Source organism: Tupaia chinensis, unplaced genomic scaffold (assembly GCF_000334495.1).
Source record: "Tupaia chinensis unplaced genomic scaffold, TupChi_1.0 Scaffold000094_1, whole genome shotgun sequence".
Taxonomy (NCBI): domain Eukaryota; kingdom Metazoa; phylum Chordata; class Mammalia; order Scandentia; family Tupaiidae; genus Tupaia; species Tupaia belangeri.
Window position 1 is genome coordinate 2,944,007 of NW_006159556.1, and position 13,366 is coordinate 2,957,372.

The following is a 13,366-nucleotide window of genomic DNA, read 5'->3' on the forward strand; positions in this document are numbered from 1 at the left end:
TGGGGGGGGTGCCACGAACCAAAAGAAAAAAAAAAAAAAAAAAAGAAACTCTCAAAATAAATAAATAAATAGAAAGTAAAAAAAAAAAAGTGACACATCAGATGCATACCCAGATTTATCTGACCAAAAATGTGCCATGGTGGAGAAAGTGTCGTTATGTTCACCTCACCCATATTTTGTCACTTTTCTCCTGGGTCAAAGGAAGATAGCATACCCAGCCTCCCCTCTCCCCTGCAATAGGTAGGGCCATGTGACCAAGCCCCAGCTGACAAGTGTAGGTGAAGGTGATGGCTAATGACTCTAGGCTTGGCCCCTAAAATCTCATACGACCTCCCCTTCCCTCATCTGCCAACCAAACACCACAGATTCCATGGAGGACTTACAGCCCTGGGGCTTAGGGACTCTGCAGTGAAGGAGGCTGGTCACCCCAAACAAACCTGGACAGAGCTTCTCCTACCTCCATCCCTCCCTGGTCTGAGAGAAGAAAGAAATCTTTACGGTGGTAAGCCACTGGAATCCGGCAGTAGCCAGCATTACTTATTCTAGTAGATCTACGCTCTTTGAACTATAGTGTCTGCTTCTAAATGTCTTACGAGTTAACGCAGGGTCAGCAGGTGGCATGGTGGTTAAGGCGCTGGACTCCCACATGGCCACTCCCACTTAAACTGTGGTTCAAGTCCTGGATCTGGCAGCTTGCTGTCTCACTTTCCCTTTCTCTTTCTCTCTGGTGAGTGCAGGTACCCTATCACAAATTAAATAGTAATAATTATAAATAAATCTTTTAAAAAATTATTCTTCACCATAAACTGTGAAGTAGTATGTATATATTATTTCTATTACATTAAAATTCTTACAATTCTTATTTTCAATAAGAAAATAAATGCCAGCCCCTAATGTAGTGTCAACGATATAGTAACTTTATAATGACAGTAGCTCCTTATTTCAGCCACAGAGTCCCCTTTCACTCAGCTCCCGCGGAATAAACTACGTATTTGTGCCGATAAAGAACTTCTGTTGTCCCATTTATCAAGTAAACTTGGGCTATTACCATGAAAGAGATCCATTCATTTTTTGTTAACTTCTCAAAGGTATCTCTTGCCCTTTGTAGGTCCACGTCAATGGAAGTCATTTCTCCAACTCCTCTTTGAACACAAGAAATACAAAAAAACAAACAAACAAAAAAACATATAAATACATCAAGGGATATTTCTACACTTCATACTGTCATTATTTATTACTTGATTTGATTACATATAAGACACAATTTTTTTCTTAAAATACCTTCCTTTCAAAATAACCAACTTACTTGACATACACAAAAAGAGTATAATTTTTATATTCTTATATGCTGCTAATTAAAAGAGATGAGTGGGTTGACCCCCTGGCCTAGTGGTTAAGGAAGGGCATGGTGTTTAAGGTGCTGGACTTGCACACGTCTGACAGTGGTTTGAGTCCTGGACCTGCAGGTTTGCTTTCCCACTTTTTTCATTTCTCTCTGGTTAAATTGAATAATAACAGTAATAAATAAAACTGAATAAATAATTCCTAAAAATAAATAAATAATAGGAAGAAGAAGAACCAATGAGCTGCTGGGGTTGTGTACGGGCAAGAAACAGCAACAGGGTGAGTGAGTACCACCTAATGGCAGGAGTAGGGGAGACAGATGTGTACAACCATCTTCTGAGCCAGAGAGCCAACCTGAGGTCAAGTTAACAAAGGAGGGCTGGGACCTGCCCAGGTGAAGGAGAAGCGGAAGAGTGACACAGCTGGAAAGAAGTCAGCTGGACCGCAGCCTCCAGAGAGGGCAGGTGGCAGTTCACGACCCCTGTATGCTGCTTTCTCTCCTTCTCCTCTCTCCTTCATGCAGGAGGAAGAGGCAGAGTACAAGTATTCAGCGTTAAAAGACTCGTTTGAGGGACCAGCAGATGGCGGGAGGATTACATTGCTAGACTCCCATGTAGTCAGCAGCAATTCAAGTCCAGGACCAGCAGCCTGAAACTCACACTGGGTGCATGTGTGTGTGTGCCCAAAATCCCAAGAAGAGAAGGAATTGCAGCACGGCCATGCCCCCTGGGGGGTGATTTCTTGCTTTCTGTCTTTGTCTGTCCCTCTGGCAAGTACCTGCACCCTGTAGCAAAAAAAACGCTCTTAAAAATAATAAAAATTAAATAATAAAAAGACTCGTTTGAACTACAGAGACCAGGGACAGAGGGAGGAGAAAAGGTGTCACACTTTCTCCCCCCCACATTCAATCACATAACAGGAAGGCAGAGCAGAGAAAGTAGAGATGTGAAGTAGGAATGACAATTTACAGTGGTCTAATAGAAAAATTATAGACTGAAAAGATTTTTCAACAATGTATGGAGGGCCAACAGGTGGCATGATGGCTAAAGGTGCTGGATTCCCATGTGGTCGACGGTGGTTCAAGTCCCGGACCTGGAAGCTTGCTTTCTCACTTTCCCTTTCTCTCTCTCTCTCTCTCTGACTCTGTCTGGTCAAGTTAAAAAATAATAATAATAAACGAGATTAAATAAATAAATAATTCATAAAAAAAAAACCTATAGAGTTGTTATATTGCATATTTCTTGTAAGTTTCTTCCCTTCTTTCATGAGAGAGAGGGTGATACCTTTGGCTGGGTGGCACCATGCTACAAGTGCCCTCTGCCTAGCCTCCCAGCCGGCTAGGATTGTGGGTGCACCTGTAGGCACGCCCTGCATGTTCAGGTCGGCCCTTACAGCCTGAGCACTGGGCGGCAGCGGCCTACTGCACGTGCATCAGAGCTGGGTCTCGGTGGGACTTTCTAGACATAGACGGGGAAAATCACCAATTAAACTAACCGACTCAAAACACTCCATTTTAAATACTGCCCAGCGTTTTCAATGAAGGCAAATCTCATATAAGTCTTACCGCTCCTTTAAAAAACTCGCAGTCAGACAAGCGGGAGATGAAAAGATTCTTTTAATTTCACTGCAAAAGTAATACAAGGATTAGTCACAACACACTGTAAAGCACGTCTCCTCTGATATTATGTCTGAATAAAAAACTGATGACGTGGGCTCATTATTAACGTCAATAACTACTCTCTTAAGAGACTCTCAGACTCTGGGTATACTTTGCACGTCGTACTGCTAAGTCTCACTAAAACGCTTCATAGTTAAGTCATCTAGATTTAAATAAAATTCATCCTTCTAAAGACTAAAACTCATGGAACTCCACCAGAAAGTAAACTATGAAAAATGAAAACAGTCTACTTTATAAACGGGCTTTGTAGCTTTTTTTTTTTTTTAAAGACAAAGTATTAATGTGTCACGATCCTCCTGCCATAGCTTCCCAAGTAGCTGGGTCTATAGCTACAGGTCACCATGCTAGCTTTTCGACAGGGGCCAGGAATCGAACCCAGGCTTCCCCTGTGACTTCAGCTGCCAAGTAGCAGCATCTACCAGCATGCACTGTTGCTGCTGGGTCTCTGTGAGCTTTTTGATTCACTCCTGCTCCTCACGCAGCAACATGCCTAGGTTAGCGTATGTCCTCAACAGCTCTTATTCATAGTAAATAAAAGATGAGTGCAGGGGGCCAGCAGGTGATGTGGTGGTTAAGGCACTGGATTTGCACATGGTTGGCCGCAGTTTGAATCCCAGAACTGGGAGCTTTAAACGCATGCTGGGTGCATGCCCGAAGTCCCAGGAGGAAAATGGACAAGAGACTGTGCCGTGGCCACCTCCCCAAGGAGGTGACCCCTCACTTTCCCTCTGTGTCTCTCTGGCAAGCACACATGTAAAAACTAAAAAACAAAACAAAACAAAAAAGGCGAATGTATAGATCAATGACCTCAAACTAAGGAAGTGGAAGAGAATCATGGTGGAAATACAAACACCTTCGTTACAAAGCCAAACCCTCCTCGTTAAGTCTAGAATCTGAGGACCGAGGCTCAGAACCAGCTAACATTGGTTTACAACGTGTCAGACAGAGCTACCTTTTCGCCTCTTCGTATTCAGCACTTCCTCTCTTCATCCCTAACCACTTCTCTGTCATGGACGGGTGAATTCGGCTTATTTCTGGCAGGGTTTTTCTGGATACGCCGGTGGGACTAGTACCCTTAGGAAGAGAAAAACAAGATCAGGAAAACACACACACATGCCGGCACCAAATGACACGGGAAAGCATCTGGTCTGCTAGATAGGCCCCGCCCTTTGCGGCAGTGGCACTTGGCAGGGAGAGACTGGGCTGTCAGAAAAGTCATGACGGGCTTTTCTGTGCAAAAATGCATCATGACTTTTCCAACAACCCGGTATTTGACAACACTCTGGCCCCGCTGTTCCACTTCCTAGCCTGGGTCACTTCGTTTGGTCCACAACTGGGTTACAGCTCGCTCGCTCGCTCTCTCTCTCTCTCTCTCTTAATTTGCCAGAAGGCACATGTGCTCACCAAAGAGAGAGATGGAAAGCAAGAAATCATCCCCCATGGGGCTTGACCACATAGCAAGCTCTCCTTCATCTCTTTCCTTTTGGGATTTTGGGCACACACACACACACACACACACACACACACACACCTGGCATGTTTTTCAAGCCATTAAATCCAGGATTTAAACTATGTTGTTGGTCATGTGAGATCTAGCTACCTTAACCACCATGCCACAAGCTGGACCAGTTTCATCATTTTAAAAAATGGGATAACATAAACTTACTGAAAACGGGCCCTTAAGCAGACACTTGTTAATGAATATTCATTGCAGCAGATTCACAACAGCCAAGGATAGAGACAAGCAGAGTCCATTAACAGATGAGTGGGTAAAAGTACTTGGTATATTTGCACAACAGAGTATTCAACCATAAAAAGGAATGAAATTCTGGCACAGTGGTTAAGACACTGGACTCCCATGTGGTCGACCACAGTTCAAGCCCTGGACCCAGCAGCTTGAAACTCATGCCAGGCAAGTGTGTGTGCATGCCCAAAATCCTGAGAGGAGAATGATGGAGGAGAAGGGACTGCAGTGTGACCCTCCTCCCTGGGGGGTCATTTCTCACTTTCTTTCTCTGTGTCTTCAGTGAGCTCACACACCCTATACCAAAAATCTCTTTTAAAAAAAAAAAAGAAAAGAAAAAGAAATGAAATTCTAATCGTTACAGAGCTTCTCTGGAGCGATGAAAAAGTTTTAGAGCTAGAGAGGGGTGACAGTTGTTTACCACAGTAAATAGGGCCAGCTCTGGGGCTGGTGGTCAGGAGAGTCAATCCCAGGGGGGCCAACCCCACGGAACGAGTCCCGGCCCTAAGGGCTTGAAAAACACTCTGGGTGCATGTGTGAGCATGCCAAAAATCCTGACTGATGAAGAAATGGAGGAGAAGGGATTGCACATGACCACAACTCTTTGGGGGGTGTATTCTCCCCCACTGAGCATTATATTCTAAAACACTTAATGCTGGGCTAGCAGGTAGCATGGCAGTTAAGGGCGCTAGACTCTCACATGGCCGACTGTAGTTTGAGTCTCAGACCTGGCAGTTTCCTTTCTCTCTGTCTATCTCTAGCTGGTCAAATTAAAATAATAATAATAACAATAAATAAAATAAAATAAATAAATATTTTTAAAAGGCTTAATGTTCATATATATAAACGCAATAACAATACCTTCTTCTCTGAGCTCATTAAGATTAGGTTGTATTGGGGCCAGCAGGTAAAATGGTGGTTAAGGCTGCTAGACTCCCACATGGCCAACTGTGGTTCAAGTCCCAGACCACGTGGCTTGCTTTCTCATTTTCTCTCTCTCTCTCTCTCTCCCCCTCTCTCACTCTGTACCTCTCTGGTCAAATTAAAATAAATAAATAAATAAATAAAGTTAAATAATACCAAAATAAAGATTAGATTAGATTAATTTGGGTTACAGTAAGCACTCAGTAATTGGTTTCCTTGCCCCCTTTAATCACCCACAGATTTTTACCTTTATATCAGTGAGTCTCAGACTTTGGAGTGTGCCAGGATCACATCGTCAGGGGTGATCTCTCTTACACACACACACAGATTGCTACGCCCAACCCCACCGTCTCTGATTCAGGGGGCCAGGGCTAAAGCTGAAGAACCTGCATCTAACAAATTCGCTGGGGCTGCTGCTGCCGCCTTGGGGGGCCACACTTTGAAAACCAAGGTTCTATGGACTACTCAGACCAAACAGCCCAGCTGTGTGTAAGAGAGAGCAAGAGAGAGAGGGAGATAAATAGTCTTACTGTTTGCTTGTGTGTGTGTGTGTGTGTGTGTGTATCTGTAGGTGTCTGCATAGCTACCTTCAATGACAGGTTTTAAGCTGACTCTGAAATGAAGGAGTTTCAGGGCAAGAAGATCACAGAAAACTTAAAAAGCTCCAATTCTGTCCCTGAGTGGGTGCATTTACTGTTTGTTCCACTGCTCTTCGGCTGATGATGGGCATGGCTGGTACTGACATGACAGGTGGGCTGAGGGCTGGTGCAGCTGCCACACTGTGGCTGCTTCCACGGGGAGCATGGGGGAATGCTCCCCCCAAAAAAAAACAGAGGAAAGCTATGCGCAGCTGAGGCGTGGACAGTGGCCGAGAGGTGGAGAGAGATGGCTCATAGGGGGCATCAATGCCCACTGATGGCATTCACAGGGCACTTGAGGCGTCAAAAGTCACTGTCAGGATGAGCAGGTGGCATGGTGGTTAAGGTGCTGGACTCCCACATGGCTCATAGCAGTTCAAATCCCGGACCTGGTGGCTTGAAAGTCACAATGAGCATGTGTGCGTGCGTGCCCAAGATCCTGGGAGGAGAATGGTGAAGGACTGTGGTGTGGTCATGGCCCTGGGGGGTGACTTCTCACTTTCCTTCTCATTGTCTCTGTCTCTGGCCAGTGAGCACATGCACTCAATGGCAAAAACTAAAAAAAAAAAAAAAAAAATTAAATTTAAATTTAAAAAGTCACCATCATCCATGTCGTCTTCCAAAGGCATCATGTTCCGTTATAAATTTCACCACTGCCCACACCAAACTTGTTATGAGGCAGGAAATTTTGGATCACTTATGTTTTTTAAAGAATTATTTATTTAATTTTTTTTTTTTTTTTTTTTTTTTAATTTGACGAGAGAGACAGAGAGAAAGAGAGAAAGTGATAAAGTGAAAAAGCAAGCCGCTAGGTCCAGGTCTCGAACATCTGTCAGCCCTGTGGGAGTCCAGCACCTCAACCAGCACGTCACCTGCCAGACCCCCTACATCACCTTTGTTTAATGCTCAGATAAAGCCATGCCTCAGCTGAGTCCAGTGTCCCCTGTAGCTGGATCTGAGCAAGATTCTTTTTACTTCTCACATTCCAGCAATCAGGATCTGGGGGCGCTCCCTGCTGGCACTTAACACACCATCCCTTTACTTTCTGCTTCACAATCCCCTGCTCCCCTGAAGTGTACGACCTCAGACATATCCCCTGTCTCCCTCCTTTCATAACCACCTCCCAGTGTCCTGGTCTCTCCTTCATCCACTGAAAACTTCAGCACCTCGCTGTCTTCGCTACCATCCCATTGCCGTCGAAGTTCTCGGCAGCTTCAAAACTGATGAACACGATCTGCCTCCCACCTGAGTCTCAATTTCAGCTCTCATTCCACGGTTTTTCTCTGCTCCACCCCAACCGCCCATGCGCTGGGTCAGAGCCCTACACTGATGCTGTGGACACTGCGGGTTAGACTGTTCCCTGCTGTCAGGGCTGTCCTGTGCATCGCAGGTGTTCGGCAGCCTCTCTGGCTTCTACTCGCTACATGGCAGCAGCTGCCCCTCCTCATGCCACCACTCCCACCCTGTATGACAACCTAAAATGCCTCTGGATATTGCCACATTTCTTGGGGTGCAAAATCACCCTAGTTGAAAACCACTGCTCTAGATAGAGGTAGTAAGTGGGGCTTTATAATTACCAACAATTGTGGTGCCTTCTAAACTTCCACTGCAAACATTCTCTCTGAGAACCACAGACCATCACACGCCAGCTTTCTCATTCCCGTCCTTCAGACTCCAACATTCTTCGACACATCAGGATCTGCAATCCACTGACCTTCCTGTTTGCTCAACACCCTAGCCCTCCTCAGTCTTCCTTGCCTAGCTCAGATGCCACGGTTCACTACTATCACTCCTCAGACTCATCCCTTTCCTACTGTCAAACGTAGCTGGATTACTCCAGAATCAAATCCAAGCAGACCAGTCTCACAGCAGAAAACTGCACAGGTGCACGACTGATTTCCCTGGCAGTCTAGGACCACAGATTTCACGCCAGCACGCGATACTGTCGTCATTTCCCAGGACATCCGTGTTCTCACTCTCTGAGACAACTACTGCACACCTTCCTTCTCCTCCTAACCCTGTCACGTCCCTAGACTGCTCTCGTGTTCAGGTGGGGACCATGACTCAAGCATCATTGAGAAAACTGAAGCCATCAGGCAGGAGCCAATCACCTTCCCACTGTCAACCTATCCCACTTGTGCTGCTCTTCATTACACAGAGTAAATGTGTCTGCTCAAGTCCCTCCATTCCGCCCTGCATTGTGCTTCCTCAGTTCTAGGACACTGCTACTGTAATTATTCACCCTTTCTTACTCATCACGAAGAAGCTCTCCCCTGGTCCCAACTCCCTTTCACATCAGAGCTTCTCAGAGTTACCCCAATCATTTCCACTCAGGTTCCCTGTCAATCCCATTTCAGGCAGGCTTCAACCTCTCTGCTGAGAAAACATAGCCTTACCATGGCAAAAATAAGCTCTATGTGCTCCTCTTGTTTGGCCTGTCAGCCGTATTTACAGAACTGACCACTTCTTTCTAGAACCTTCTTCTCTTGTCCTGCTGAGTCATCCTCTCCTGGTTTTCCCCCTCTTCAGAAGCTATTGACATCAGTCTCCTTTCCTGGCTCCTCCATGGTTGGATCTCTCCTGGAGAAGTCTCCTAGGCTTGATTTCGTGTCCCTTCTCGTCTCACTTTTACTCTCTCTAGAGGACATTAAGCCCAGGACCCTGGAGAATTACCATTTCTAGTTAATACTTACCATGTTTGTATTCTACTGTTGACCTCCTTCCTAAGCTCCAGATTCTGATATCCAACTAAGCCTTTGATTTCCTTCTTAAAAACACTTCCAGGGACCAGCAAATGGTGTAATGGTTATGACACTGGACTCCCAAGTAGTCAACTGCACTTTGTGTCCCGGACACAGCAACTTAAACTCATGCCAGGCACATGTGTGTGCATGCCCAAGATCCTGAGAGGAAAAAGGATTGTGGTGTGGTCATTCTCCCTGGAGGGTGGGGGGGGATGATTGCTCGCTTTCTGTCTGTCTCTCTTCGTCTTTCCAACAAGCTCATGCATGCTATAGCAAAAACCTCTCTATAAAAAGAGAGAGAGAAAAAGAAAAAATGAGAAAGAAAACAAAACACTTCCAGCCAACCCCACTCTCATATAGCTGGCCCATCTTACATAACTGGCTCCATCCTGTGCAGCTCTTCATCCTTTCTTACTGCGTTCTGCCTCACTGGCCTTTCCGGCACACACACCAAACTTACTCTTGCCCCAGAGCTTCCTCAATGCAGTTCCCTCTCCTAAAGTGCTCTTCCTCTGGGTCTTGGACTTCTGTTCAATTGTCACAGCCTCTAAGAAGCTTTCCCTGAGACATTTCTTTCTTTTTTTCTTTCTTCCTTTCTTGCCTTTTTTTTTCCTGCTGTTTGTGCTTGCTTGAGAAAGAGAACCCCTCACTTTTTTCTCCTCTACTCCCTCATCCTAACAAGATTTGGGGGCATGCACACACATCTGTCCAGTATGTTTTTCAAGCAGCTCAGGCCAGAACTCAAACCACAATTGGCCATATGGATTCCATCTGCCTATGCAATGCGCTTAACTGCTGTGCTACAGAGCCAGCCCCAGGCATTCCTAAAGAAGCCCATCTCATCAATCTCCAAGAACCCATTTTATTGTGCTTCAGAGTACTTATCGCTCTCTAACACAATCTTACTTATCCTGTATTTACACACTTGCCGTTAGACGCTCCCTCTAACGTCCAAATACTAGGAATGCAGACAGCCTTGTCTATATAATTCACTTCTGTCCCAAGAACCAAGAACAGAGGCTGATACACGAAAGGCTTTCCATTTCCGTTGACCGATGGATTGCATGGTTATGACAGAGCAACCAAAGTACAATCTCCTGACTATCCCAACAGCATGCAAACCTTTGCCTCTAACCAAGAAAGGGTAACTTTGGTCAGATTAACAGGGTAGTTTCGGTCAAATTCGCCCCTCCAAGACACAATTTTTTTTAATCTGTAAAATAGGGGAAAAAATAACAACTGGAATTGATATGAAAACCAAACATGTTGATCCATTTGAAGTACTTTGGTGCCTGACACATGGTGACTGCAATTAATATGAGTCATTTCTGTTATCATCATCACTAATATTATTCTTTACTAATAACTACTTAATACAAGAGCAATGAGTTTGAGTTTGGGAGTCCTATCTGATAGGAAGAAGGAAAAAGGAGGAAGTGAGAATTACATAATATTTTTTCAAAAGTATTCTAACAGTTAAATTTAAATTTTAAAAAATCAGAAAAATCTCATTTTGTTTGCTGTAATGACATAGTGAACGAATGTAAATAAATTTAAATTTAAAAAATCAGAAAAAAAAGTATTCTAATAGAGGAACTTATTATTTTAGCAAGAAATCTGAGTACATATGAATAATACATGATTTCACATACTATTCTTAAATCTAGAGGGAATAAGTGATTTTTCAGAGTCAGAAAGTGTAATAGTACCTGGTAAGTTGTAACAAAGTTGGCATGTGTCCCAGCAAAAATATGTTTGACTTGAATGTCCACAAGGTCTAAAAGGAAAGCATCAATCCATGCTCAGAGTTTTGGAAGTAAAAAATAAATCCTGATCTATTATCAGGCCAAATTTACTTACCTATTGGCAATTTATATTCTCCTAAACAAATTTTGACCACAAATAGCATAAAAGATGGATTTTCACCAGATTACATGTCATACTTTCACTTAATTAAAAATTAGTTTTTGTAAGAATGATTTTATTTTAACTTTATTATTATTATTATTATTATTTTCCAATTTGACCAGAGAGAGACAGATGGGGAGAGTGGGAAATGAGAAAGAAAGCCACCAGGTGCAGGACAGAACCACGGTTGGCCATATGGGAGTCCAGCGCCTTTAACCACCATGCCACCTGCTGGCCCCTAAAAATTAGTTTTTAAACTAAAGAGACAGGTTGGAGTGCTTTAGAAGGGTTTTAATGAAATACATAAAAGTATATTATTCTGAGACTTAATTAACCAATTTAGGATCTTCTTTGTATTACCTTAATCTTTAGAAATGATTATGAGAAACTACTCCATAGGAGAAAACCCACAATGCAGAAATTTAAAAGTATTAGAACTATGGACCCCTTTGCAAGGAAGTTGAATATTTCTCCTCTGATGGCATCGATCTATCAACACAGAATCACGAGTTAGTGGTGACACGCTTACCATCGGCAGAAATCAGGCAGCTAATGTCAGCGTTGTCCGTCACGGTCTCCGAATGAGTAGAGTTGCTTGTGCAACTTGGTCCGTGACCAAAAGACACCACCTGACCAGTGGTATAGACATACGCAAGGGTGTGATAGCTACAAGAGAGCGAATAATGCTAATGAAGACCAGGTTGCTCATGGTTTTGAGAAAGATGATGTCTCTTAACACAAAATAACAGATTTATCCTACCAAGTACCCAGCTCCCTATCACACATCAGTGTTAGAGGGTTAAATCACTATTAGATGTGGCTAAACAGATGGTGAGCAAGTATTAACTTACTACAAAACTTAAGGATGGAATGTTACAGATGGGTCTTTGATTTTTAATCGTGTGTGTGTGTGTGTGTGTGTGTGTGTGTGTGTGTGGTTTTTTGTTTGGTTTGGTTTATTTATTTATTGCTATAGGACACATGCACTTGCCAGAGAGAGAGAGAAAAAAGGAAAGCGAGAAATCACTCCCCAGCAGGGAATGGCCATACCACAATCTCTTCTCCTCCTGTGCCAGTGTGATTTCCAAGCCACTGGGTCTAGGACTTGAACTGTGCAATCAGTCATGTGGGATCCAGCCCCTTAACCTCCATGCCACCTTCTGGCCCTATCATTTTTGTTTTAAATGCAAGCATTTCTGTTCTTTATTCATGGTAGAACACATGCTCAGCACATGAAAGTGAGAGAAAGAGAGGTGAGCACCCTCCACAGAGTCTGGCTATGACATGATCCCCTTCTTCCAGTCTTACAGCCCACTGGATCTTAGCTGCTCACACACGTGCCCAGTGAGTTTCAGGCTGATCAGGCCATGGATTTGGACCAGGGCTGTCATGTGGACCCCACTTCTCTTTTTTTTTTTTTTTTTGAGAGGTTTTCGCTATAGGGCGCGTGCGCTCGCCAGACAGAGAGAGACATAGAGACAGAAAGCGAGAAATCACCCCCCAGGGGGGGATGGTCACGCCGCAATCCCTTCTCCTCCATTCTCCTCTCGGGATCTTGGGCACGCACGCACACGCGCCCGGCGTGAGATTTAAGCCACCGGGTCCGAGACGCGAACCGCGGTCGACTACGTGGGAGTCCAGCGACATAGCCATTATGCTAACTGCTGGTTCCCGACCCCACTTCTCTTGAGCAGTGCTTTACCACTACTCTACATTGCTAGCCCCTTGCAAGCATTTTTATTTTTTGGTATTTTAATGCATTGAGCAGATTCTCAAATACTGAGAGTCCTCATTATCAGGACACTGCAAAACTCTGAATGCACCTGCAAATACACATCATCTTCTACATGTATGAGATTACAAGATTATTTCATTTTGTCTTCTCAACTCAAGCAGACAAGCAACATTATTTTTTATACCAGCCCACCCTCTACCCTCCAACCCCAAGCAAGACAGAATATAGAGTAGACTTCCAATCATTTCTTATTAAATAAATGTCTAGCATAAAGAAAAAAACTGAAAAGTTCCATTCTATTTGGAAAAAAGGAAACTTTCAGGAAAAAAGAATCCATAAAAAGAGCAACACTTCATTTATAAGTAATAAAATGCAATGCTTTCTATCCATGCTAAAATAAAATAATAAAGTCTATTACCTTCCACAATCAATCTGCGAAACTAGGCCATCAATTCTTTCTACACACTGTGGGCCTCTCTGCTCAGCACTGTGTCCCAGCTGTCCAGAGCTATTGGCTCCAAATGTGTACACAGCCCCATTCTGTTAAAAACAGAAGGCATCTGATTAAGTGTGGGTTTCATTTTATTTTATTTTATTATTTTTTGGAGAGTTTTTTGCTATAGGGTGCATGCTCTCACCAGAAAGACAGAA

At 43.8% G+C, this 13,366-nt stretch overlaps 1 protein-coding gene across 1 annotated transcript in view; it reads right to left on the minus strand.

The window, feature by feature from the left end:
• HERC6 (HECT and RLD domain containing E3 ubiquitin protein ligase family member 6) overlaps positions 1–13,366 on the minus strand; it is a 54,864-nt gene that overhangs the window by 28,456 nt on the left and 13,042 nt on the right. Inside the window, exons 7-11 of the mRNA XM_006143290.3 lie at positions 11,510–11,646; positions 10,782–10,849; positions 3,975–4,096; positions 2,909–2,968; positions 1,049–1,142 (exon numbers count right to left, since the gene is read on the minus strand). Of these exons, the coding sequence (XP_006143352.1) occupies positions 1,049–1,142; positions 2,909–2,968; positions 3,975–4,096; positions 10,782–10,849; positions 11,510–11,646 (481 nt within the window). The remainder of the gene's footprint in view (positions 1–1,048; positions 1,143–2,908; positions 2,969–3,974; positions 4,097–10,781; positions 10,850–11,509; positions 11,647–13,366) is intronic.